This window comes from Amphiura filiformis, chromosome 17 (assembly GCF_039555335.1).
Source record: "Amphiura filiformis chromosome 17, Afil_fr2py, whole genome shotgun sequence".
Taxonomy (NCBI): Eukaryota; Metazoa; Echinodermata; class Ophiuroidea; order Amphilepidida; family Amphiuridae; genus Amphiura; species Amphiura filiformis.
The window spans coordinates 10359180-10387019 of NC_092644.1; the positions used below are offsets into that span (position 1 = coordinate 10359180).

General features: G+C 37.7%; 1 protein-coding gene across 1 annotated transcript; it reads left to right on the plus strand.

Annotated features, from left to right (window-relative positions):
• Positions 1-27840, plus strand: LOC140138375 (FIGNL1-interacting regulator of recombination and mitosis-like). The gene is made up of 18 exons (XM_072160282.1): positions 1-117; positions 3528-3650; positions 4287-4400; positions 6159-6308; positions 9091-9253; positions 9888-10015; positions 11290-11528; positions 12406-12554; positions 13543-13713; positions 16196-16424; positions 16815-16959; positions 17670-17852; positions 18379-18594; positions 20040-20156; positions 21302-21409; positions 22277-22357; positions 23301-23468; positions 25151-27840. Exons 1-18 carry the CDS (start codon positions 19-21, stop codon positions 25337-25339), a joined length of 2772 nt encoding a protein of 923 aa, XP_072016383.1. The 5' UTR covers positions 1-18; the 3' UTR covers positions 25340-27840.

Genomic DNA, 27840 nt, shown 5'->3' on the forward strand with positions numbered 1-27840 from the left:
GCTTCACTACAGATAGCAATGTCTCAGACTGGCAACTCTCTGCTGGATGATGTGGGTTCATGGAGTGCTGACCAATGCAGAGAGGAACTCTCTAATACTCTACCTAAACTTATCATATCCTTTTATTCCCTTTGAATACAACTTACAAGGGTTGCATGGAACAGGCCCCAAAATAACTTTTATACAAATGTTTTTAATTGCACATTACTTCAAGTGCAATTGTGTCATTTGAAAATCACAAGTATGAGGTCATTGAGGTCCAGTGGGATGCTTTTTGTTTTAAAAATTGCATTAGCAATTTGCATCAACTCTGAAAATTGTATCACAACAGGGACAGTTATTTTGGAGTGTAAGTTGTGATGTGGCAAGGTCTGGGTTGGACGGAGGTTAGAATCACAACTTAACAGTTCCGATAAAGTTGGGGTCATCCCCAGGGTACTCAGTACAAATGACCATACAGGATTTACTGCCAACATGGGTCACATGTTCAGCCATTTGTTATATCAATGACCCCTTTTTCAAAATTTGTCAAAAATTTGTGAAAAAGGTTAAAACTAGCAAAACCCAAATCAAACTTGAGTACCTGATAAAACAAAAGTTAGGGATTATTAATTTTATTGTCTCGCCTGAATGTTCAGGGTATATGTGTAATGGTTTTTGCAAACTTTTACCGGTATTGGCCGGGTTCAGAATCAGTGTAGACTGCTGAAAAAGCGGGGTCATTGGGTGTAGGATTTGCCAAAAATACCCCGGTCTTTTCATGGGCACATCGTAGGCCTATGTCTAGGTGCCCCCGGATTATATAACCGCAAAATAGGGCCTAGATGTGTAATTTCTGGTTTTTGCAAACTTTTACCGGTAGCCTATTGACTTATTTTTAACAGAAAATTAAACTAAGAAAATCGGAAATGAAAAGCAAACGAGAGCACATCACACATATCGAATAGGCGTAGGCCTACCATGCCTACGAGGAATGTCCTGATATCAAATAGGCGTAGGCCCTAATTTTTATTTTTTGAAATTCGTGACAAATTTTAATTATTTTATGGCAAATTATTAATTGATAGGGCCCCTACCTTTTAAATATGTGAAATTTAATTCACTGTTTGTCAGCATCCGCAGGGGGTCAAACCCACACCCTTTTTTCCCTCCACGCTTTCTTAGCCATACACCTTTTTCGCCAGCCCATTCGGGCTGGTACCTGTTTCAGGTTTGGGGTCAGTTTACTCAAGAGATTATATTTTAGTGGTATTGGAATGATTTTTTTTTTTTACTTTTTGTGGTTAAATTTTTTTTTAAATATTTTAATTCGATTTGTTAGGAAAAGTAAGTATGTTTTGCCGTTTCAACGAACGTAAAACGCAGTGAGTATTACCAAAGTTATGTTTGAACTAATTAATTATGACTTTAAAAGTTTAAAGGCCTAAATGTAACAATAATAGTTAATATATATAGCATCATATGGTCAGCAGAAGAAAATCTGACATCACCTATGATGTCATATCAGTGTCCTTGACCGGGGTCCTTACTCCTTGACCACTGAACAGCGTGATATCATGTTGATAACAGATCTATAGAATCAAAATCTTCATCATATCCCTGGATCATATCACAGATATAGGGAGAGACTTAGTAATCACTATGGTGTGTGTGTGTGGGGTGGGGGGTGGGGGTGTGCGTGTGGGGGTGTGTGTGTTCGGAAAAAGCTTGTGAACGCGTTATCTTGAGAACCGTAAGTGCTATGATGATGAAACTTTATAGGGGGTAGCATGACCAGAGGGTGTCGACCTGATTAGATTTTGAGCGCAAAATATGGTAATTAAGTACCTAATTTGCATAATTTATGCGTAATAAGCAAAATACCTTGTGAACAGATTATCTGGAGATCCGTATGGGGTACAGTGACGTAACTTGGTGGGGAGAAGCGTGGCCAGATGTTCTCGACCTGATTAGATTTTCAGCGCAAAATATGCTAATTAAGTACCTAATTTGCATAATTTATGCGTATTTGATGCGTATCAAGCAAAAAAACCCTTGTGAACAGCTTATCTGGAGATCCGTATGGGGTACAGTGACGTAACTTGGTGGGGAGAAGCGTGGCCAGATGTTCTCGACCTGATTAGATTTTCAGCGCAAAATATGCTAATTAAGTACCTAATTTGCATAATTTATGCGTATTTGATGCGTATCAAGCAAAAAACCCTTGTGAACAGCTTATCTGGAGATCCGTATGGGGTGCAGTGACGTAACTTGGTGAGGAGAAGGGCCAGAGGTTCTCGACCTGATTAGATTTTGAGCGTAAAATATGGTAATTAAGTACCTAATTTGCATAATAAATGCGTAATAAGCAAAATACCTTGTGAACAGATTATCTGGAGATCCGTATGGGGTACAGTGACGTAACTTGGTGGGGAGTTGCGTGGCCAGAGGTACTCGACCTGATTAGATTTTCATGAGGTCAAAGGTCACATACAAGGTCAAAGGTCAACTGAGGTCACCAAATCTTTTAATAATTAATTTTCAACTGTGCATCACATATCCCAATAACAGCTTGATCGGTCATGTAATTAAGGAAATATGATGACTTTAAGATAGTCGCTTTCCATGTAAAGTATAGCAAAGTAGCACTTTCAATGAGTGATAACTCGTAAAGGAAGCATCTTTCTGTTTTGATTTATTACTTTGATGAAATAGTTCTTTGGAAGGTCATTACGGGGTCATCCGAGGTCACTCAGGGGTCATCTGAGGTCAAGTTATTAAAAACTCGTATGGGCATGAAACTTGGTGGGTACAGTCATCATTTAAAGCCAAATTTTTGGAAAGTCATTTTGGGGTCACCAGGGGTCATCTGAGGTCAAATTAGTAAAAACTGTCGTATGGACATGAAACTTGGTGGGTACAGTCAACATTTAAAGCCAAATTTTTGGAAGGTCATTTTGGGGTCACCAGGGGTCATCTGAGGTCAAATTAGTAAAAACTGTTGGATGGACATGGAACTTGGTGGGTACAATCAACATTTAAAGACAAATATTTGGAAGGTAATTTCGGAGTCACCAGGGGTCATCTGAGGACAAATTAGTAAAAACTCGTATGGGCATGAAACTTGATGGGTACAGTCAACATTTAAAGCCAAATTTTTGGAAGGTCATTTCGAGGCCACCAGGGGTCATCTGAGGTCAAATTAGTAAAAACTGTCGTATGGGCATGAAACTTAGCACAAGGGGTACAGTCAACATTTAGAGCCAAAATTTGAGAAGGTCATTTCAGGGCCACCAGGGGTCATCTGAGGTCATATTAGTAAAAACTGTTGCATGGGCATGAAACTTGGTGGGTACAGTTACCATCGGCCAGATAATCGTGCCCAGCCGATAACCGCCAAATTCATTTACCTCTCTACCAACAGTTATCGCAAAAGCAGGCGGTCACAAAAGCAGGCGAGACTCGTGGTTCGAAAACCGCCTTGTTATATTTTATTACATTTTTACATTAGATTCTTAAATTGCCCTTAACCAATTCTTCACTGCCAATATGGTAATGGCGCCAGCACAGACAAAAAGATTACAGTATTGAGAACACTGGTGACCAGTTTTCTTCCTCATATCAGCTTGGATGTACTGGAAGAACAATTGCTCTCTAAAATTCTACCACAGGTAAGTCCGTAGCGGCAGTCTGTGGCACTCACAGATTTTGACAGAAGGGAGGGGTGAGGCCAGCCCAGTTAACTGTGCAGAGTGTTGCTGGTATCAGAGCCTGAAAGTAGTGCTAGAATTTGGTTCACCTCAAGTTCAGTAGTGACGTGTCACATGTGTGCGTATTTTGCTGGCCGCAGTAGTGAATCATGTGCGAAAAGTTTATCGTGCAGAGCGTACACTGACACATACAAGGGCAGTTTGTCGGCACGCTTACGTCGCAACCGTGAAAAAGCACTGACGCCACTACCGAACTTGAAGCGAATCAATGTATAGTATGTGTTACATGTTTATTTATAGCGGAGTTGAAAGGAGTCACAATGTAAAATGATGACAATGACTTGTGATATTCAGCGACTCAACCCCATTGAATTTGGGCAGTAACTCAATACAAGCTAAAAACTTAAAATTCTATTTACAACATGCGACTCAAGGTATTTTAGCAGCAGTCTACCAATTGTTTCACAATAGTGTAAAAATGAATCAGGCACATACTTAGTATGCTGAAATATATTGATAGGAGGATGTGTTTTTACATCTTTCTCTTTCAAAACGTCACTTTTAGGTCTAATATGATGTCCTTCTTTCTCATTCCAGACCCAAATTTTGTTTGATAAGATCATCAGTGATGTCACCAAGCATCTTGAATCTGAATCCACCCAATCTTCAAGTACAGCAAAGTTACAGAACACACTCATGCAATGTTTGCAGGTAGGATCATTTGTAAACTCAACCCAGAAAGTATCGAAACGATTATAGATGGTCAGATATATCGGGAACTGAAATATATAGCAAAATTGTATTTAATGTATATAAAGTGCAGCTTTCTCCTGCGCATTTTGATACCTCTTTTGTTGCTCTACGATATCATTTGGTCGAGTTATGGGCGCTTGAGTGGCTTCAAGTCGGATTTTGAAAGTTGCACTTAGCTCCTATTCAAGCCAAATGCGTTCGGTGTGTACACCCCCACACACAAAATCAAGACAAAGGGCACCGATGTGCTCTGTTTACTTAACCATGAACAATACTTGGTGCTAACATCACAATACTTGGTGTGCCCACCATCATGGTCTATCACTGCCTGGATTTGTCGTCGTATGCTCTGCACAAGATGTCTTAGCTTTCCTTGGCTTGAATAGGAGCTAAGTGCAACTTTCAAAATCCGACTTGAAGCCACTCAAGCGCCCATAACTCGACCAAATGATATCGTAGAGCAACGAAAGAGGTATCAAAATGCGCAGGAGAAAGCTGCGCTTTACATACATTAAATAAGTTATTGCTATATATTTCAGTTCCCGATATATCTGACCATCTATAATCGTTTTGATACTTTCTGGGTTGAGTTTATTTCAAAACTGTTGTAAAATTGGACCACACCCAAATGCAGACATTGGCTTTTCTGCTTTCAATGATAGAAAGTTGCTCATTTGATTTATTTCTGACAAAGACTATATAATTGTGAAGTAGAAAGGATTTTATTATTTTCAACTGAACCAGCTTTCTACAGATGAATTATACTCAAACCATTCTCACCCTCTGGATCCATTAGCCTATTGGGGGAAGAAAACTTGGAATGAAAACTTTCGGTATTTGATGACTGAGTAACAAAACCAAAGAGTCTTAATCTGGTTCACAAAACTTTGTCGTAAACTTATGGCAGTCGTTTGTTCTACGCAAATTGGACATCATGCGATGTACTTATTTAAAATAAGATTAACCCTAATCCAACCCGTGTTTTTTTTGCTATCGGAAGGGAAAGAAGAAACGAAAAAAGGAGAGAAGGTGAAGAAAAAAAAAAAAAAGGAAGGTTTTTATTTCAAACTCTAATCGTGACCCGCAGGTCAAATTGCTAGAATTGTACATTAAACACACCTAAACAGACACAATGCAATTTGCAGGCAGCAGCTTAATCAGCGCCAATATTGCAACATTGAAACAAACAAATATACAATTACAAACATCCAATCCAACCCAACAACATCCCCCAAGTAGGCAATGAGGATAAAGTGCCTTGCCCAAGGACACAACACGTTGGCACGAAAGCGGGCTCGAACTCACAACCTATGTATTATGAGTCGGGCGCCTTATCCACTCGGCCACACGTGCTCACACAGAAGTCACCTGGTACCGCCGGGATTCGAACCCGGGACCCCTCGCATGCCACGCACCCGACATGTAGCTACCGAAGTTTGGCTGCCCCGGGTAGCAATTCCCTGGGTATATTACTTAGGCTGATTGCGTCATCAAGTCGCTTGGAATGCATGCACGTAGAGTGGTTTTAATAGTGAGCTTTAGTGAGACTCAGTTGGGTTAGGGTTAATAGTCTATTCATGCATGGCATACGACTGTCGTAAGTTTACAACCGAGTTTCTTGAACCAGGCCGAGGACTTTTTGCATGATGCTCATAGATGGCAGCAGTTCCACTGGATTTATTATGATGTTTGTATATCCTTATTTTCTCCTGATAGTGCCTTGTGAGCATGATTGAAATCTTGGGTTCTTGTGTTCATCAAGTGACGTCTCTGTGTAAGAATTATGGCACGGTATCCATGGATCAGATTCAGTCTCTACCCTCTACAGCGTTAAATATTGTCAAAGGATCCTTCTCTCATTGTAAGGTATGTGTTCTATTTGAAATATTACTTTAAATTTGTAGAATCTCATGATGTGGGTAAATACATCAGGCTATAGATGAATTGACCTCAATTTTTATCAACAAAGGCAAGGGACTGCTATATCGATATGCTTGAGTGAATCCCATGCAACCACTACACTGTTCAATAGCCTTATTGTGATGTGGCGGGAGTTTTAAAAACATGAGCCCTAAACAAAATATGATGTGTGCGCATACTGCCAGGCAAAAAACAATGGAAATTGTGATGATGCGTGCACATACTGTCAGAAGTCAACTCATCTATATTGATTTAAACTCAACAAATTTGAAAACAAGATTGATTTTTTTGCTTCTTACATTTGAATCAAAATAATTGTCAGTAATTCATGGTGTACTAGTAAACTTTTCAAAATGGAAAAGCAGACATAAACATAAGAAGTCAGGACCTATATCTGAAATCTTTAATCAACACTGGTCTCTGTTTTTCATAATAAATAAATAAATGAATAAATTTGGATTTATATAGTGTGTTTCACTAGAGGATTCAAAGTGCTGTAATTTCACTGCCACTGGTGAATCATCAGAAGCAGATCGTATCAACTAGGCCGGTTGCACTTGAACAGCGCAAACCTATCCGCACTTTGATTGTAACATCCACCAATTATCTGTGCAGCTCCCCAAATTCCATTCCATCACCGATTTTGAAAGCAGGAAAATAAAACGAAGATTGACAGAGAAAACCTGTGAGAGCTAACATGGATGGGGATAAACCAAGTGTACATACCGTCCTTTCTCACTACAGTAAGTTTTGCTGACCAAGAAGGGAAGTGTTCATCCAGATGATAGTACTGTTGGATGTCATCAGCCCTAACATTAGACTGCGCTACATTCCTTTTTTGTTTGATAAACAATTCATACGTTTCCATGCATGAAACCATTTAAAATCTATGACGAAACACATCACATCTCTCATGACTGCCCTGCCCGCGATATTATGTTTACTAGTCAACATTTGAATAGGAACCGCATAGTCGGAGGCAAGGTTCATAGTACGAGGCAAGGTTCATTATTGATTGATTGGAGATTATATATTGGAGATTATATACGTATTTATTAGTAATAGACAAGTTATAGTATATCGTGTGTTTGCGATTTATTCCGTAATCAATAAGTATGATGAACACACGCATTTCTGGCAGAAGCAGTGGTAGTAGTGGTATTCGATCTCGACTGTTAATCAAAAGGTTGTGGGTTCGAACCCTGGTAGAATTTTAATTGTAATAAATTTGTTTTGCTTTTGTTAAGGGCTGGGGTATGAGCGTTTGGACAGTATTTATTTTGGGACATCAGAGCACATCAGACATATCGAATTGCATTCTGAATACGAAGAATGTCATTCTGATATCAAATAATTTTGATTTTTGAAATTCGCAATTTAATACACATTTAATACACATTTTATGGCAAATCATTAAAATTGATATTTTTGATATTTAACAGTACTTGAAGTAAACTTTATAAATCTGATGATTTATACTTAAAGTGTATGTAGGTGGGATGAAAAGCCGACGATCAATTGAAAATTTTGACCTTTCGTATTGAAGATATGGATTTTTTTTCCCAAAACACCAAAAAAAATTAGGTCTTTTGGGGAAAAAATCCATATCTTCAATATGAAAGGTCAAAATTGTCAATTGACCGTCGGCTTTTCCTCCCTGCTACATACACTTTAAGAATATATCATTAGATTTATATAATTTACCGAGGACTGTTATATATCAAAAATTTGAAAAATATCAAATTTTTATAATTTGGCATAAAATTTGTATTATATTGTGATTTTCAAAAAATGAAAATTAATTGATATCAGAAAGACATGCTTCGTATTCAGAATGCAATTCGATAGGTCCGAGGTGCTCTCATGTCCCACAAAAAATACTGTCGAAACGCTATAAACGCTCATTTTAGATCCCTTAAGTAAGAGGTAATAATTATGGAAATAAATCCGCCGTATAAAACTGAGCACAGCGCAATCCAGCCTCATAATCATGTAAATGTATTATGTGATGCAAATGTTGACTAGTAAAAAAAAAATATCGCGCCCTGCCCAGAGAAAAAAGGACTGCGGTAGTTGGATATGACCTGTGTGACCCACCATATCTTAACACATAGACTCAACCTCTTTCATCTCCAATCTGAGATGAATGTTAATGAAGTAAAAATCAATGTGGGTGGTAAATCTTAACCAATAACAGATAGGCAAGCATACATGTTTATGCATTAGCCCAACCCACTGTGTTCACTGAACCTTACCCACGTGGGGTAGCTCTATCTGGGTCAGGTAAAGTTTTATTCAGATTTCCTTTGACAGCTTAACCATCGTGTATACGTGTGCGACATCAAGCGTGTACATTGGACCTTGTACAAATAATATGTGCTGTTGCATAAACAATCAAGACTGCATTTTTAATGAGGTAACATCATAGGCACTATAGAGTGCATAGTTCATTGTATATTCCAAATACAGTAGACCAGTTTTCTCATGGATAGCTGAGCTGTTGAATCAGAACAGGAAAAATAATGAGTTTTTCATGGTCAGGTCAGAGAGATTAGGGAATGATAAATTAAACTGGCCTACTACAGTAGACTACCCTAACATCTGACACATCGGGTGGTATTGGATTATTCTGAGCTATTTGCACCAGACGGTGTCAGAAGATGGTACCTCCCTGCATCTCTGTTCATCCTCTGTCTAACTTAACACACTTATTTTGATTTTCTAACAGGACAGCAATGAGTTGTATGGCGACTATTTCTCATCTGTATCGGAACCATTATCATCGCTGTTTAAGAAAGCTTACGGTCTGCAGAAATCCTTGATGGCATTACTAGATGCTGTGCAGATGAGTGAACAAGATGGTGACGATGTCATCGGCAAGATGGTCCAAGGTTAGTGACACTACTGCATTGTGGGAAACCGTTGTGTAGCACACTGGTTAGGTACTTGTATACTCTGGTTTGAATAGCATTGGTGGCAACTTATTTGAGGTATAATTGGCCTGACCCTGAAGAAATAAAAGTCTGACTTATATTGATGGCATCTGAAGATTAAATTCACAGGGCCATTTAGAATCATTTAAATGAACCATGACAGAGCTCCCTGCTTTGGAGGGGATGTCACTTAATCCTTCGGTCCCATGAACAGCAAGTCGTTCCTGTAGTAAGGCATAAACCCTGACTGCCCAATCCATCCCAAGTATAGACCACCTGACATCATTGTTTATCAACAAAGGCGAGGGAATGGTCTATCGATATGCTTGAATGAACCGCTGCACTGTTCAGTGGCTTTCTTGTACTATATGAAAGGTTGGGGGCGATTTAAAATGCATGTGCCCTGAGCAAACTATGATGCATACACACACTGCATGGCAAAGAACAATGGTTATTGCCATAATTTGTGCACATACTGCTAGGCAATGATGTCACATGTCAAGTGGTCTATATGTTTATGTTGAGAGATGCTCCTTGTATTGTGTTTCACTAATGAGCTGAGCAAATATAATATTATCTTTTTCTCTCCTAGTTTGTGATGGATTCCATGAGCTGTGCATCATCATTAGTAGTATGGATAGTACCCTTATGGTCAGCACTTGGAGGTTCTTAGTTAAACTGGCAAGCAAACACAAAGACTTGTTGAAAGATGGATTAGAGGTATGTGATAATGAAAGCCCATGAGTAGTAATTATACTATAGTTTGATCAGTCCCAACATGACAAGGCAGATGGATATCAGAAAGATGAACACGGGATCTGTATAAGTTAAATTTTTCATACAAAAGAGTGAAGAACTTGGGCAGATATTGCATAAAAAAATGCACTTTTACAGTTGCTTGCAGAGAGAAGAATGGCACTTGCTTACCTTTTTAGCTCTGATTGACTGATTGAAACAGGTCATAAATCATTGGTACGTCATTTGCTGAACTAGACACATAGAATTGTGTGACCCTTGCATGACCCTGTTCTTTTTTATGTGATAAAGAGGTTGCACGCTTCAGCCATGGTCGTTCTCCCATGGTAGCAACTGTAGGTTGCCAAGTTGGAGGAAGTCATCAGATTTTGATATCTGGATTTAAACTTTTATGGATTACCAAGGGTTGGTGTCAAGAAATCCAAGCAAATGTGTAGTTACCAAAAACCGCAACATTGTTTTTAAAAAAAAATAAAATGCAAGGTGAACAATAGTAAAAGTGGGGATTTTCATGTGTGTAATTTTTGACGCTTTGCCAATTTTGAGCTATTTCTCTTGTTTTTCAATTTGTGATTCTAAACCTCATTACATTGACTTATACACAAAAGAAATATTTGCGCATTGTTATTTGCTGCTGTAGCTGCTTGGAACACTGTGTGAACAATCCTTATGGGCTAATCAGTGGTTCACAGCAGCTTAAGAAGCTTTAAAGACTCTACACCATAATCAGTAACTCTACATATTTAGTCCTGATCAAAGCCGTTCTTATTGGTGCTTAATATAGGTCTCCAACATTATCTGGTATTTACTAATCCATAACCAAAATTTAGATGTTGGGTATATTCTGGTATAAAGATATATATGTGTGATATAATACATCAAAGGGGTATTTTGTGATTCTTGCATTTTCCTTTTTAAGGTATGGTTCAATGGATATCCACATGACATTTGACTTCACAAGTTTTAATTACATGTATTACAGCTTACCCCATATGCTTCTGTGTTGTAATTTTGGTCTGTCAACAGCCCGAGAATACAATATCTCTGTCAAATTACCAAATCTGCAACTTAAGCTTTGCACACAATCATGATGTAGTCACAGGTGTCTGATTGTATAAAAATCTCAATGTTTTTGGAATAAGTTGGAGGGGGATGATACTATGGATCACAAAGTGCCCCTTCAATACTAGTAAATTATAGGACATACCATACCATTGCATTCTACTCTTTGATTGTAGGTGTCTTCACTCATCAAGTCACTGTGTTCAGACATTGAATCCAACTATGAACACTGCCTTCAGATAGCTCCTCTCCAGCCAGGGATATCCAGCTCACAGAGAGATGGGAAAGCATTTGCTAAGACGTTGAAGATCTGCAATCTGTGTCTGAAGATGTTGATGCATCTACTCAAGGAGTTTGATGGTTACATTAGAGATTGTCACAAGAGTCTATACCACCTTGTGATTGTATTACAGAGGTATGATTGGAAATTCATGAGTGTAATTGTTGGTCACATATTTGTTTACAACTTGACATTCCAAAGACAGGTACAGGACAGGTGTCATTGACTTTAATACTCACCAGTGTGACTTTGCATCATAATATATTATACTGATGTCAATGACCTTAGTGGTACATATTTGTTTACACTTTGACATTCCAAAGACAGGTGTTACAATGTCACTGACCCTGATACATACCAATGTGTGACTTTGTAACATACTGTAAAACCCCGTCTACAAGCATATATAGTGTTTTTTATGAAAGCTAAATTAATTCGAAGTAGGATTGGTCTTAAAATAATACTTGTTTGTATAGTCTATTGCACTGATGTCAATGACCTCAGTAGTGATACATACTTGTTAACAACTTGACATTCCAAATACGGGTACAGGTATTACAAGGTCAATGACTGTGATACATACGAAAGCATGACTTTGCAACATACATAGCCTTATTGTATTGATGTCATTGACCTCCAAAGTGATACACACTTGTTCATAAGTTGGCATTCCAATTTGTTGGAGGCTATGTAGGGGTGAGTGGGTAACCTCCTGTATTAGCTGAGGTCATCTTGCAAAGATGTATGAACACAGCTAACCAGCAACTTCACATGAGTTTCTTGTTGATTAGTTGCTTCACATATTTCAACATCTTTTATGATGACAAAGTAAATCAGAATAGTCTTGTAAATAAAACCATCAGTGGTGTTATGTGAAATTTCTTCTCTTCATGTGGGAGTGTGGCTCTGCTCTGATTTTTGAAGCAAAGAAAATGTAACAAAACTGTTGCATGATGATTGTATTATTTTTATATGATCAACAAACTAGTATTAATGTTGTTATTTATTGCAGTTTAGCACCACCTTCCGTCCATGCACCACTTATAAGTAGCGGCGCAAAAGATGAGTTGAACAAATCTTTGTTGATTTGCATCGAACCTTTGCTGCAACAACTTCTACCTAATAAACAATTCTGTGAGGCTGTGTTGATCTCTAAACAAGGTAAGTCATTTCAAACTAAGATCAGAAAAGTTTGAAAAACTAGGTGCAGCTTTTCGATATTTATTCAGTAAGCTAGGGGGTTGAAACAGTGAACAAGAAAATTATGAATCACTGTACCCTTTTGAGTGAAAATACAGCTTATTTAGCCAATGTGAACATGGGGTGATCAGGTAAAATATTTTACTAACATATCAAACTAACACCTCAGCTATTTGACACACAATATAACATTAATGGAACGAAAAGTGCAAATGTTTGTTATTTTCAGTACAAATAATTTGGACAAAAAATATGAGCATCAGTCTCTTATACAAGACATACCCCACACTTGATTATGCTGAAAAGTTGCCTTTGTGTTAGCATTGATGTATAAACTGGGTCATCCATAAACAAACGGTCGCTGTAGCTGTCTTTGGAAAATTTTAATTTTAATCTCAAAAAAAGTAACTAACCCCCCTTAAATAATGACCATTATTCAAAAACGGGCAATTGTATTACAAATCTGTAGAATGCATTGGAAGCAGAATTTATTTCTGCACATTTTGACACCTCATTTGTAGCAATTGACTAAATATTGACAGCACAGCATACAACCCAAGATTTGAAAGTTGCAGTAAATTGATTTGTATTCAGTATAATGGAAGGAAATCTGTGTAATGATATCCTAGTCTTTACTGTATTGTTGTAAGTGCAACTTTCAAATCTGGACCTCTCTACATTAAATTGATGGGTGTTTTATTGTTTTCTGGGCTATTGTATCAAATGAGGTGTCAAAATGTGCAGCAATAAATTTTGCTTCCAACACATTTTACAGATTTGTTATACAATAGCCCATTTTTGAATAATGGCCATTATTTAAGGGGGATTGTTTATGTCAAAGGTCCCATTATTCCAAGGCAATTTGACAAATGTGTCATAAAATTCACTCACAGTTGACTTTTTCTTTTCTAACAACTTATTTCTTAAGATATCTCGTTTGTTCCTGTAGACTTATCCAAGACTCAGTGGTTCTCCAGATTGCAGACACTGTTACATCTGTTGAGACTGCTACCCAATGCCTCTGCAGATATCCAAGCTCATTGGTTAGCCCCTACTGTCTTCCCAGAGGATGAACCAAGGGAGTCTGTATTCAAAGCAGTGTTTACTACAATAAGCAAATGTAAGTATGAAATTCAAAGAGATTTGTGTTTTCCCGTAGGTTGATTATCAAAAAATTTTCATTCTTCAAGTCTGATGGTGTCTTTGAACTTCATTGTATTAATGTCTTTATGGTGCATTCATAACCTCATTAATAAACGTGATGCGTGCGATCCAATCACATATAGTTACTGGTGAAAACATGAATGCAAATCGAGGTCATTAATATCTCACAATTGACCGCAAAATGCGTAATTGTTCGAAAGTAAATATTAGTAACCTCCATGGCGCCGTATTGTCGTCAAACAAACTATGTGTGGCGCTGGCTGCAGATTTGGATTGTGCGCTACTATATTTGCACAGATTGTGATGCGCACTTTTGTTATTGGTCATCCTGTTTTAGCCTGATCGATTTTTGGAAAGGGAAGATGTAAAAATCATCTATTTTGCCCAACTTTTGAGCAAAAATTTTGTGTTATTTTGTAAAGTGAAGAGATCAAAGTGACGGTTATGAATGAGGTTAATAACTTTGCATCGGTAATATGTCGGGCATTGTGAAAATTCTAAACAATTTGATTTGGACCTCGGGATATTCCTCAGTTCCAAAGGCAAAATGTTTAGATTTATCACAATGCCCTCCAAATAACCTCCAGTCGCTGAATATCATTAATCAAGTATCTATTGTCACTTCTCTGAAGTAGCTTAATTAAGTTAAAGAAGATCAGGCCTTCATATCTAGAATTTGATATAGCATTCTTTTTTACACTCCTGGACTTGTCAACAAGGAGCTCAATTAGAAATTTTCAGCATCAAAATCACAGGAACAAGACAGAATAAGGAGCTCAATAAATAACTCCTCAAATAAAGTCGAGGAGCTCCGGAGTGATTGAGCTCCTAATAAATAAAGCTCTGGAAGATGTATACATATATGTATTTCTATCTAGTTTAGTTTATTCTTTCTTTATTGAGGGTAACAACTTCTTTATTGAGGGTAACAACTTCAGTGACCAGCACTGCTTTCCAAGCAGGCCCTCTAAACTATGATATTTACTGAAAGACTGGGTGGTCAATGCAGCTGAAGAGTTTCTTCAACTCCCAGTGTATATTGATGTTGTCCCAATGTATATTGATGTTTTATGAGTAACTGGTGAATCCATATGTCTGTTTTGACAATGTTGAATTTTGATGGATTGTTGAGGAGATATAATTGTGATTGGCAACAAACTTAAGGCAGCTGTGTACTCTAGACATTGTTTCTTTCGCAAAATTGAGTTTTTTTTGATATGTTTGTACTTTGTTATGTTTTTTATATACAAGGAATGAAAATCCAGGTTTGTAAACTCCAACTGCAATATTTAAAGGATTTTATTTCACTATTCCACTCGTGTTTGAAATTGAAAAGGAAAGAAAATCTTTGTTGTACCAGCAGGGTACACGCAGCATAACATCGCATCGCTGTTGCGTATCGCGCAATTTGTTAACGCACAAATACGCGACTCATACGCGACGTTTATCTGCATGCGCGGCGCATCTTATGGAAATACCGCGGAAGCACTGAGTTCACAAAAACTTAGTGGTCAAATGGCTCCGTTTTAGCTGATAAAATGTGGGTTTTTTCAAGTTCTTTCCCCCGATTTAAATATCAAGTTATGAATGGATTTCGCTCAAACTTCTCAAGGGGCTGTGGATTTACCCGATGTTCACGTAATATAATGTACAAAAACGAAAACTGCCGCATTCTCCTGTGAGATTCGATGAAAGTGCAAAATATGACCACTTTAAACTTCACCGGCCATTATTTCAATGTTCATTTTCTCGGTAAAATGACGATTTAGGTACACGATAACTCAATAAATACAGCATCTGTAGGGAAGCAAATATGATCATCGTAAAAAGCATGATCGACTCAAGAGACGGTTTTCTCATTTTTTATATTTTGGTCTATTTCCGATTTTAGGCATCATTTTGTGCAAATAGGCGTTTGTGTTAAAAAGTTCAATTTGATGCCTTATATGGTCAATATCTCAAAAAATAAGGCCAATATCAAAAAAATTAAAAAAACGTTTTTGGAATGGAGCCTCAAGATTGAGCTAAAAACAAAATAAAATATTTTGGAAGGAGTGTTTTTGTTATGATGTACCTAACAAATATTGCCAAAAACTCACTTTTTGTGATTTTCTTCATAATTGTTGTTTTTACCCCAAATCTGTATTTATATTAAGATTTATTGATGTCTTGCCTTCATAAAAATGTATACTTTTATATGTTTTATGCTTGAATAATTACAAAGTTATTGCACTTTTACTACATGCATGTCTGAGAGTACACAGCCTCCTTAAAACAGTGATGAGTTAGTCTGAAGGGCCTTTAATCCAAAGAGGGTTAAAGTTAGGGCTTAGGGCAGTTTGGGTTAGGATTGGGGCTGGGGATAAGAATATTCTCTGTTGCATATTTCAATTCTTGATAGTTCAATAACCTGGTTTGTACATTTTTTTTCTACCCAGGTCATGTAGAGTTCAATGTTCCAGTATATCTACCTAGCATCATGTGTAATGGCCAAGCACAGAGAAATGTCAGCCTTCATGAATATGTCACAACACATCTATGTGGTTACGTAGCATCAGTACCTGCGGCACATTTTGGTATTGTAGAGAGGGCGCTTCTTACTAGTGTTTTAGATAGCGATATTAATATGGCATTGACTGCTATGGATGTATGGTGTTTTCTAGCAAGGTATGTTTTTTCAGTGTGAATATAAGATAAGATTTTTTTAAAATAAAATGCTAGAGTGAACAATAATAGTCCATGAGGAGTGACACAGGTCAAGAACTTATATAGGCACAAAGGCACTATAAAACACAACCACATGGGCCAATCAGTGGTTCACAGCAACTTAGAGTAGGGGTTGCTGGGCCCCTCACCCCAGATACACACCTAAGTAGTAGCAGTGGGGATGAGCACTATACATGATCTAAACTGAAAGCATCCTGAGATTCAGAACAGCTCGGGCATCCAGATGGCAGACGATATCTCTCAAGGATTTGATCACCAGTGCAGTCAAATTGTGGAAACTTTGTTTCATTATGTAACATTTAATCTGTTCGAAATTTTTAATGTGTCAAGGTATGGAACAGCTGCGCTATGCTTCACTCATGTCAAACTCATTGCCAGTCTGTTGAATTCACTGCCAACCAATAGCAATCCAGCTTATATGCACCTCTGTATGTTGCTACGACGATTGATCCCCCTGATGACCCCTGAAGATCAGGTAAGTGAAAGTCAGGGTAAGACAAGGTAATGAATTAAATTGCTGAAAACCTTGATGAGAACATACTTGACTACATATGTCGCATATTCACAGTGTCAAAAGCACTTTCTCAGATTGGCTGCTGACACGATCTGCTGTTGCTGAGTCCCTTAACTGTATGCATTGAAAGTTCCAACTTGTCAACATCATGGAAGAATGCTCTCATCAAATGTCTGCAGCAAGTTACTGGAGTATCTAATTTGTTGGGTTTATTTCTTTTTTTAGAAATACGGATCATACCAAACACATCTCAAAATAAGTTTCAGGCCTGTGGCAATTAGGAATTGGACAGTCCTTGTGCCAAATTGCCATAGGCCCACATTTTTGCGACCTTTTTTCTTACAGAAACTCACCATTATGAGAATTATAATTTGTCAGGATTGTAATTTTAATTTTTTTAATTGAAAAGAACTTGTATATATAAATAGAGTGCAATTGCAAAATATGATACTTCCGTGCGAAAGATGTAAATCAACCCCTTAACCATAATCTCAATCTCCTTAGAGTGACAGCTTTTAATTTAATGTCTTGCACAGTAGTTTTACATTTTTTACTGGAAGCTCATGTTATGATGGCCTGCATATCCTACAGAAATTGTTGCTTCTGGAGCCTGATTTGAAATATTGAATAAATTATGTTACATAACCTTCCTTTGTTTTTTTAATTTTCAGACATCTTTTACGTCCCTATATCCGGTACAAGACAACCTAACCCTGTGGACTCATCTTCCACTGCTAGCCTTTCCCGAAGCCTCAAAGCAGGAGTTATGTCAACAGATTGGCAACACAGCGATAGAGCATTGCCAAGGCTGGATGCATACAGAGACTAAGACATTGGGGTCTCTGAGTAAAGTGGTAGGTTGTCACATGTATGTATTAACTTGAGATGAAGCAAAAAATAGATTCCCTAGCTTACCAATTCCCTCGTAGGTAGATACAGGATTATGGTGGAAAGGCATCAGGTTCACAGGCTCATTGTTCATAGATGCAGTGATCACCACAGCCAAAGGAGTCGATCCTATAAGTATCCACTGAAGAGGAAAGCTTAAAACATGCCCCTCCATATGTTACTCTTTATTTTCTTATTCACTGCAATTTTTAAAGCAACAAAATGCCAGTCATGCCCATATTCAGCCTTTTCAGGGCTCTTCAGCAAATTGTAATTCAGCAAAAGGGTACTTATAGCAGGTAACAGTGGGTGGAATTTCTGAAAGGAACTCTACAACATTCAGTATTGCACCAAGAAGTGTGGGGTGGGGCAGGCTTTTCCTCTGTTACAAAATTGTCACCCTACATAGGTACCCACTTGCATATTTCATAAATCATTTTATCAAATCATTTGAGCAATTTTACATGTAAGATTTACATCTGATTTTCACAGACAACCGCCCTCAATGCATTATGCAGCGTGTACAGACACTATGACTCATCCCAACCACCAATCACAACTCGACTACAAGATGCTGTCAAGAACATGGTGTGTCAGCTATGGCAGGAGCTGCCATTGGACAAGATTACATCACATGATCTCATGTCTACTCTTATTAGCTTATCAGGTCTCATGTTACAAGGATTGAATCCAGAGGAACTTAATAATGTGAGTGCCTTTGTAGAGTAGTTTTCATTGGATAAAATGAAATCACATGACCCTTTTAGCATATTAGGTCTGTTGTTACAAAATTACAAGTTTCTCTTTCTCCTTCTAGCTTTCTTATTATCCTCCTCTCTCTATGTCCTCTCTCTTTCTGTCTCTTCCCTCTTCCACTTCACTAGGATCCACAACATGCTCATCTATCAGGGCACAGTTCTTTAATCCCAATACATTTGTACATTCATTGAATGACCTTTGAAAATTTGGGGACAAAAACTTATACTCTGCAACTTGAGGTCCAATTTTGCACTACAGTGTTTAATTGAGGTTATTGAACTATGCCATTGGAATGAGGCCACTGTGGCCTATAGTGCTTGCTCCATCTGTCTCTCCATCTCTTTCTCTCTTCTCTTTTCTTAAATTCCCAGGTTGTATTATAATATGGGTGTAATCTTCAGCCACATGACAACATGGTTTTATGGCTCTGACCAGCACCCAGTCAAAAATATTGGTAATTGCGATCGATGTTGATCATAGGGCTCGATAGCAGTCAAATCCCACCGTCCTTGAAAGTCCTTGAACTTGAAAACACATTTTCAAAGCCTTGAAAGTCCTGGAAATTTGCACAAGGTCCTTGAAAAATGAAAGTCCATGAAAATTAGAAGTTTACCTAAAGTATAACTTTGACAAAATTTGGGGATTGGAGAGGAGCTGTCACTTTCGTTAATACATGCCACATGGAGAGCCGCATCATGATTTTTGTTTTGTAGTAAGTCCTTGAAAATCATGCTTTTGGACCTTGAAAGCCCTTGAAAAGTCCTTGAATTTTAAAGGCCTCAAGGTGCGGGAAGTGATTAGAGCACTAGTCATGCTATCCAGAGGTCACTGGTTACAGTCCTGCTTTAGCCATATTTTGGCTATTGTTTCATGTCATAACCTTGCAAATAACTTCATAAACGACAGAAACCAACTGTGAAGGAGGCTACATAGCGATGTTTTTCACTCCAAATTCAATTTCAGAAAAACCAACACTCGACCATGAAATTTAATTTTGAGTTTGTCAGTATATAAATGGTAAATTAAGTAACTTACTTCCACTCTGCAGACTTAGAAACTTGTTTGATTCCACTGACTATTTGAGATTGAAATGTACACAACACCAATGACAGAAATCATCAACAAAAAATTGTTTCCGTCAAGGACTTGTTTTCACTCGACCGTGAGTCGCATCATCAATCGGAAGTGACGTGGCACTGACCCACAGAATAGACAACATGATGATAATTATATATGACCTTATTTACATAGTGGTGACAAACCTATGAAACCATAGCCCAAATTTTCTTTGCTCCCCTTCTTCATTAAATATTATTTTCGGGTCAATTTTTTTGCACATAATGTTCTTAAATTACAAGTGTAATACACAATATCTTGTTTACTTCCTATCACAGATACTTTGTGAAATACAGAAGTTGCTACAATATGACAAGACATCTGTACAAGTACGGATTGTCACAACTGATTTCCTGAGGAGAATTGGAAAGAAAAACATTCCTCCTTGTACTCAGGTAAATTCCTGCTGGGTTAAAAGCAAAATGAATTCCAACATAACAAATCTGTTCAGCCAAAGAGATTAGACCCAAAGAGTACAATCTCAAAATTGTCCCGTGTGTAATGCTATGGTAAATTAGCCATATTGGATTGTCGCTCATGGAGGGCAAATAGTGTACATCCGGCATTTATCAGCAAGAGATTATTTGCGTATTAAAGCTTGAGCATTACAAACATTTGCAGCATTTTTGGCAAAGCGTTACATGCAGAGTGCAAACAACTCAAAGTTTAACAGGCGCATAGTGTAATTATCTAAAGGTACACTATTTAGCCCTCCATGAGCCAATCGCAAACTTAGCAGAGTTGCCACTCTTTTGATTTACCTTGTTTGTTTCAACACTAGTCACTGTTAAGTCGAGGAACTATGAAGTTGTAATGTATATACTTTTGTACAAAAAAAACATTATATTAAGATCTTCCACATTTGTTGCAGGTGGCAGTTTGTGAATTGTAACATACTCTGAAATTGACTACTACTTCCACTAAGGCAGTAGAACCAAATTAGTTTGATCTTTCGATCGACCATCGATGCTTTATAGATCTTTATTATTTAAGAAATCAATTAATTGACCATAATGTGAATCTTTGCATGTAATGATATTGAACAATACAGTTTACAATTCTGATGAATTAATTGATAAGGTCATTAAACCCAATCTTTTTGGGCCTTTTGTAAAAATTGTGCATGTTGTGCATACTTCATGAACATTTGTGTGTGTCAGGTAATTTTGAGAGTATATTAAGATGATGACTTTACAATGTTATCCACCTTAGAAATTAAGCATGATACTCTATAGACATGTAACGCATACTGCCCTGCAGTATGCGCACGCATTGTGGCACTTACCATTGTTCTTTGCCCTGCAATGTGCGTGCACATCGTAGTTTGCTCAGGGCATGTGTATTTTAAATCTCCCACCACATTTCATATAGTACAAGAAAGCCATTGAACAGTGAAGCGGTTCGTTCGAGCATATCCACAGACCAATCCCTCGCCTTTGTTGATAAACAATGATGTCAAGTGGTCTATAGCATAAGTTTAAGAAATAAGTGTAACAAAAAATAACCAATATTCTGGTGTGGTTTCTTTTTGTTGTTTCAGCAATCCAAAATATTACAGGGTATATCAGGTGCATTTTCAAAACTGTTATCTGACAAGCATTGGGTAGTTCATCAGATGGCATTGCAGGCCTTCAGTGTGTTTGCAGAGGTATGTTTACAAGCAGGGTTTACTCACTGGGATCACTCTTAGAAAAAACATTTCCAAAGGGGTTCTTTACTTGTCCTCTGAGGAGTACTCTTGATGGTTCTTAAAAAGAAACCATAAAATAATCTTTGGTGAGTCTGTGGAACATTTTTGGTTCTCTAAAGAGGCTGCAGAACCTGTAATGGTTTTCTGAAGGATTCTTGAATTTTCAAGAATCTTTTTAGGATTCAAGTATGAGTTTCCTGCAGAAGCCTTTTTTTCCAAGAGTGAAGAATTAGGGTGCCTAATTTATTACCAATTGTAACTGCAAATAAAATGTTAATCAAGACAATTAATGAGAGATTGTTTGTTCGAAGTTAGGCACCCAGGGTGTAGGATTTGTGGTATTTGATGGGGTTTAGGGTTGTTATTTGCATTTTTACCTGTGACAGTTCTTCACTAGACGAGTGAATTCTTCAAATAGGAAACACAATTCTCCTTTTGAAACATTCAAAACTGTCATAGAGGGTGTGACAATGAATTGATCACATATATTACTCTTTAGGACCTTCAATCATAAACAATATTGGTATGCTATACACAACTATGACAATCACAATGAATAAATTCGAATTCCACACCCTGAGACTGTAATAGCCAATCAGTTGCCGATGTGTATCAAGCACTGCCTGCATCTTTGGTCCATGGGAGAAGATGAGAGCAGCCCCCTGGGAACAGGCGTGATACCAAAGTAGGAGAGGGTCAGCCGCACTTGGACACCATGCTCAATTCTTGTACTCTTGTCAGGGGTTTGAGTGTGTTGACTCCGTGTGGTATTAAAAATCATTCCCCAACAAAAATATTTACTTTTTGACTGCTTCTCTTTTACAGGAAACAAGTCATGAATCTGTGGTTCCAGAATGCCTTCAAAATGAGACAGTGCAGGGATTAGCTGTTAATTTCTTAAGCAAGGTGAGATTGGAGATTTTAATAGTTAAAACTATCTCCATAGGGGTGTTGACTGCAAACGACAAGTTTCAACTTTTTTTTTATTCAAAAATTTCAGAATAGTAAATTTTCATGACCATATTTGGAATTAACTTGAAAAATACATTAAAATGAGTACAGACAAGCATATTATTGGTTCAGTGGTTCTTGAGATAGCTCTCGATATTTTGAGAAAACTTATGTTGAAGCCTTTGGCTCGCACGCAGAGTATTAAATTCACTAACTGAAGGTTGTTACATTTGGAAATAAAATTAGGTCTCTTGGCAGTTTCAAAGTTGAACCTGAGGTTAAGACAAATTTTATCATAATACTAATCACAGAGTGTCCGTCCGTCCACGCGCTATCGCGTTCGCGCAGTGCAATATCGCGTACGCACGGTGCGGTATCGGGGGTGCGCAGAGTACCGCATCGCGCATCGGAAAGCATTACAGTGTCATAAGTGTGACTAACAGGTGCATCTCATCGGACCAATAGGCCTATTTTAAAGACATGATCGGGGTATTTTTGGGTCCTTCGATGTGGTAGCAGGACAGGGCTTGGAAGAGGCGAACGATGGGTTTTCAGATTATGGGTTCCGAAGTAAGCGTCACAGCTACAAAACAGAGTTGATAGTTGTGTCTTAATCATTGAGAGATGTATATCGTAGTAGTTTGAAAGGTCAGGACAAGTATTATAGGTAACGGGTGTTGGGTAATTGAGTATCAGAGATGCAGTTGGTACTGTGAAAGCGCTCCTGGTAAGCGATCAAATTTTATGTGGTGTTGAAGTTAAAAAGATTCTTCTAATTTAATATCTCATAGGGTTGCTTATAAGCGATAACACTACAAGGAACATAAAAAACCAAAACATGAATTTAAGGTTGTCTTAACCATTGAATTTTTTTGTGTTTCATGTTGCTCTCCTACAGGAACCTAGACCATACAACTCTGAAGCATCTGAAGTAGATTTGTTGGAAGCACAGCTCATAGTTTTGAGTGACTTTGCAGTAAAACAACAAGAATATCTCCAGAATGTGAAGTCAATAGTACCAGTTGGGAACCAATTGAGCATATCAAAAACAAATTGTGCTTCAGAGGTATGTGGAATTGGCAAAATATTTAATCGAACATCTGGAATATTTGAAACATTATGTTTATTACATCTAGTCATCCTCATTCTATGCATTGTGCACTTAGTGTGTCTTATCTCAAGTTGAGAGGAACACCAAGTTGGATGTTGGATTGACAAACTGCATTTCTGGATTAGGTAAATGTGTGATTCAAAACTGCCACTGCGACATCCAACATGGCGTCACTCTTAACTTGAGACGAGATACACTATAGCAAGGCATAAAAAATATTGTCCGATTGGAGTAAAAGTGTAAAGAAATTAGGGTCGGTCGATCGTTTTATGGGTTTTTTTTTTACTTTCTTGTCTAAAGAAATCATTGGTTAGATGGTTTTTAGGACATGCCCAAAAAATAAACACAATTTGGAATGCCCTTCAAAGAATACACAGAATATAAAAATGTGAAAATGTGAATCTTATTCCTGTTATGTTTGAAAAAATACAGTCGGGTCGAGGACAAATAAATATATAATTTTGTTTGAAAAGGTAATAAGAAAAGTTTGGGTTGCTGTTTTCTTTTTTTAAAGGCTGCTCGGGTTACAAACAATTTTTGTACGTCAAATTCCTTTTTATCTTAACTCAGTAGTATTTGTAATGGACCAGATGACTCGATTCTTGCTAGAAAAATGTTGGGAACCTTAAATGGGAACCCTTTTATGGTTGCTTACTCTACCTCCAAGGAGATTCTTTGAGAGTTTAGGGTAGTAGAGATGCGTAAAAAGTCATGTAGTGTCCTAACATTTTTCATGCATGATTATAGGTTTTTGTATTGACCCAAATGGTTGAAGTATAAATGTATGGATGGGTGAGGGAAGATACCTTACACTGCCCACAATGCATTTCTTCTATTTCAATTTCCTGAACTGATTTGCTATCTAGCGCAACATGGGTCGATCGTGACAAAAAGGTCCTCAATGAACAGAGCACATCCAGATCTTGCAAAATGTGTTTATTTCTTGACCATCGACCCAGGTCTATTCTCAAAAATGAAAACAAAGGGAACCTTTGCAAAGTAATGGGAGTGTCATTTGATGAAATGAAGGATGTTGCAAAGAATTCTGGGAAAGGTGAGATATCTTCTCTGGGAGGTGGGGTCACTCCCCTGCGGCATGTGATGCAGATGACCGTTACCAAAAGTTCGAAATACCCCCTTTTGCACCCCTTTCTATCCATTTCGAGGACAAGTTACCCCTAATTCTCTCATTTTCACGGACGTTCCCTCAAATTGACTTTTTCCACGATTTTGGTAACGATCATGCGGTCAGTAACTCAACTTGAGTGAGCCCACCGGGGTGGTGTTGGGGCACTATTGCAGCTTGCCATATCGTCACTGTTTTGTCAACACCTGTGATTTTTGACTACCTGGTCAAAACTGCCTCGTCTCATTCTGACGATTGATGATGATGTTAGGTTTTGATTGTACAGCGCCATCTATAATATAATCCAAACCTTGTGTGTTACCATTGATTATATTAAGGTGATGGGGTAGTTTTTTTGTGAGATGGTAAAATAAAACACATGCAAGATTCTGCCAGAAAAGTAATAATATGTTTCAGAACAGAAGCCTGATTCGTACAATTTTATTTCTTATTCTGCAGAGTTATGCCTATTCTAACACAAGTCTTTCAAATTGTGTTCTCCTTTTTTTAGGAACCAGCCACAAAAAGAGCCAAATATGATGATAGCGACCTGCAAGAAGCAATAAAACAAGTCAAACAAGGACTAAAAAGAATTAAAGAACTGAAAGATGTTAACCATGAAAAGAGTCAAGCATCATGGTTTGTAGATGAACTCAGGATGATAAAGGACCAAGTGGTTAGTTTGTTACCAAAGCAATGATAATTGGTTTATGAAAAGTGTTTGATGAGGAAGAGATGAAGTCTCCACCTGTTCCAAAGACCAATGGATGCAGTCAACATTTTTGAAAGGTCATTTCAGGGTCATCCGATGTCACCCAGGGGTCATCTGAGGTCAAATTACTAAAAACAGTTGTATGGGCATGCAATTTTGGAAGGTCATTTTGTGGTCATCCAGGGTCACCCAGAGGTCATCTGAGGTCAAAGAATTATAACATTTACTTTAGGACTCCGTAATGGATGATGTGCACTCAAAAATAGATAAAGGAGAATCTGGACTCCCCATGCCACCCTGTGTAATGATGCTGTCAGCCTTGAAGTATTATGATAAATATGTGACGCGATCAAGCAAACTCAGTCGGAACTCGGAAATATTAAATTTTCAGTTTCTTATAGGTTAGTAAAACACATTTACAAAGCTGCATTTTGCAGAAAACCCCATTGAAATTGGACAACCAATTCCAAAGATATGAGCAATTAAAGAATTTCCAAAACAACAGGAAACAAAAGGAAATATTTCCTTTGTATGGCTATATCTCAAAATCAATATTTCTGAGTTCCGACTGATTTTGCTTGATCGCATCACATATGTGTTTGCACAATCATGTGCACAAGCAGTGATTTGTGCTGAATGCACTTCAGATACATTTCCGCCATGCCTGGAAACAAATGGCATAAGGTTTGTTTGCACCTCAAGTTTGAGAGGCTAGCACTTCCAGTCGACCACATTTTTGTGATGAAGGAGAAATCATGATGGATGTGGTCACCAGTAATGGTGTGGTTCAGCTTGACTCTCCAGCTTGACTCTCCAACAAGAACCAAAGATTTTGTTTGGTGATGGTACCAAAGACAATCATCATTACTGCATTTGAACTTATCAGGGGCAGGGCCGTTTACACCACTCATTTTCAGGGGGCTCTTATTAAATAAAACTATGGCACGAAAGTTATATAATGGTAAGTTACACACATAAACATACAGTGTGTCTGAAGTCAAAATCATCATAACCCTAAACTGGAATGTTTAGAAAGTAATTGCATTTTAACTGTACAGGTGCATTGAGAAGGAGCATTTAGATACTTGTCACTTGAAGAAAAATTCTGCAGGGGCACCTATTATGGGAGGGTCGGTAATTAATTGAATACAGTACATCTATTTCGTAAAATAGATACTTTGGTTGATTGAATTATATCATGAATAAATTATGTAAATTTATCGGTGGATGAATGCAAATCACATTACATTCCAAGTATCTATTTCCACCGATAAATTTACATAATTTATTCATGATATAATTCAATCAACCAATCAGAATTGTTGTAAATCATCAACATACTTGTCAGCCAAATGTTTCTAGAATATTGTTGTGATTTTAAGATGTTGTTAGCAAGTGATTTAAAAGACAAATTTAACCTTTGACGTTGTTGGAAGCAATAAATATTACACATAAATTGAGGACCCTAGATCTCAAACACAGCCGTTTATTTTGACCACTTTTATCTAGGGCGTGCTCAATTTAAGGCTTAATGATTTAAAGCTACCAGTGAGTATTTTGAGGAAGTTTCTCCTTACCATACTTACTACGTGTTTAAGCATGTCTAATTTACTGGGACTCTATCAAAAATCAACTTTGTAATAGCTTAGCTTACGTAAAACCAATAAGCCTTAAATTGAGGGCGCCCGTGGTCATCACACGTAGGCAGTAAATGGACGTGCAAAGGGGGTTAAGTCACAAGATCATGAAAAGTGAGTTTGTGTCTGTTTCAGCCACAGAGGGGTTACACCATATATGATAATTTTAAAGACACAGAGAGGCTGGAGATCAAGTCCATACACAAGGACATAACCACCTTGCATTGAAACTTATCAATATTTTTAAAAAAATGGTATTATCAAGTCCTGGATGTGACCTCCTGCTTAAAACTGAATGTTTTGAATATAAAACCATCTTTATTTGATAATATGTTGGTCTTACCTTCATGTAAGTATATTTTTTTATATCCTTAACCCTAATCCTAACCCTAAACCCAAACTCTAACCCTAATGCTAAACTCTAAAACCAAACCTTAGAATTTGTGATAATACCTACATGAAGGCAGAACCAATATTTTCAATTCTATTACCCCCACGACCCATTATTCAAAATCGCGCACTGTGATTTGTTGAAACACATCACGTGAAAGACCATTAATTAGCAATAAAGTGGCCAGGGCAACAAACTTTATGTTCTTCTCGCATCACAGCGCACAGCAAAGCGCGATGCAGTATATTAGCGTCATTAAGCATTCTACGCAAAGCATTACGCTTGGTTACGCGTTCTGCAATACTCGCTATTACTTACACTTTGGCTATGCGTAGGCGCTCCTTGAGGAAACAACTTGAAATATTTGGGCAAAAAATGTGATATTTTCTCTTTAAATCACCCTATTTTGTGGTAATAGAATAGAAATAAAGGGTGTAGCAGTATCCTTTACATGCAAATAA

Excerpts from the sequence above, each read along its gene's own strand:
- LOC140138375 (XM_072160282.1), top strand. The coding sequence starts at position 19 with ATGTCTCAGACTGGCAACTCTCTGCTGGATGATGTGGGTTCATGGAGT. Across the intron at positions 16,425-16,814 it reads GTATGGTGTTTTCTAGCAAG|GTATGGAACAGCTGCGCTAT; the intron begins GTATGTTTTTTC and ends TAATGTGTCAAG. Across the intron at positions 20,157-21,301 it reads ACATTCCTCCTTGTACTCAG|CAATCCAAAATATTACAGGG; the intron begins GTAAATTCCTGC and ends TTGTTGTTTCAG.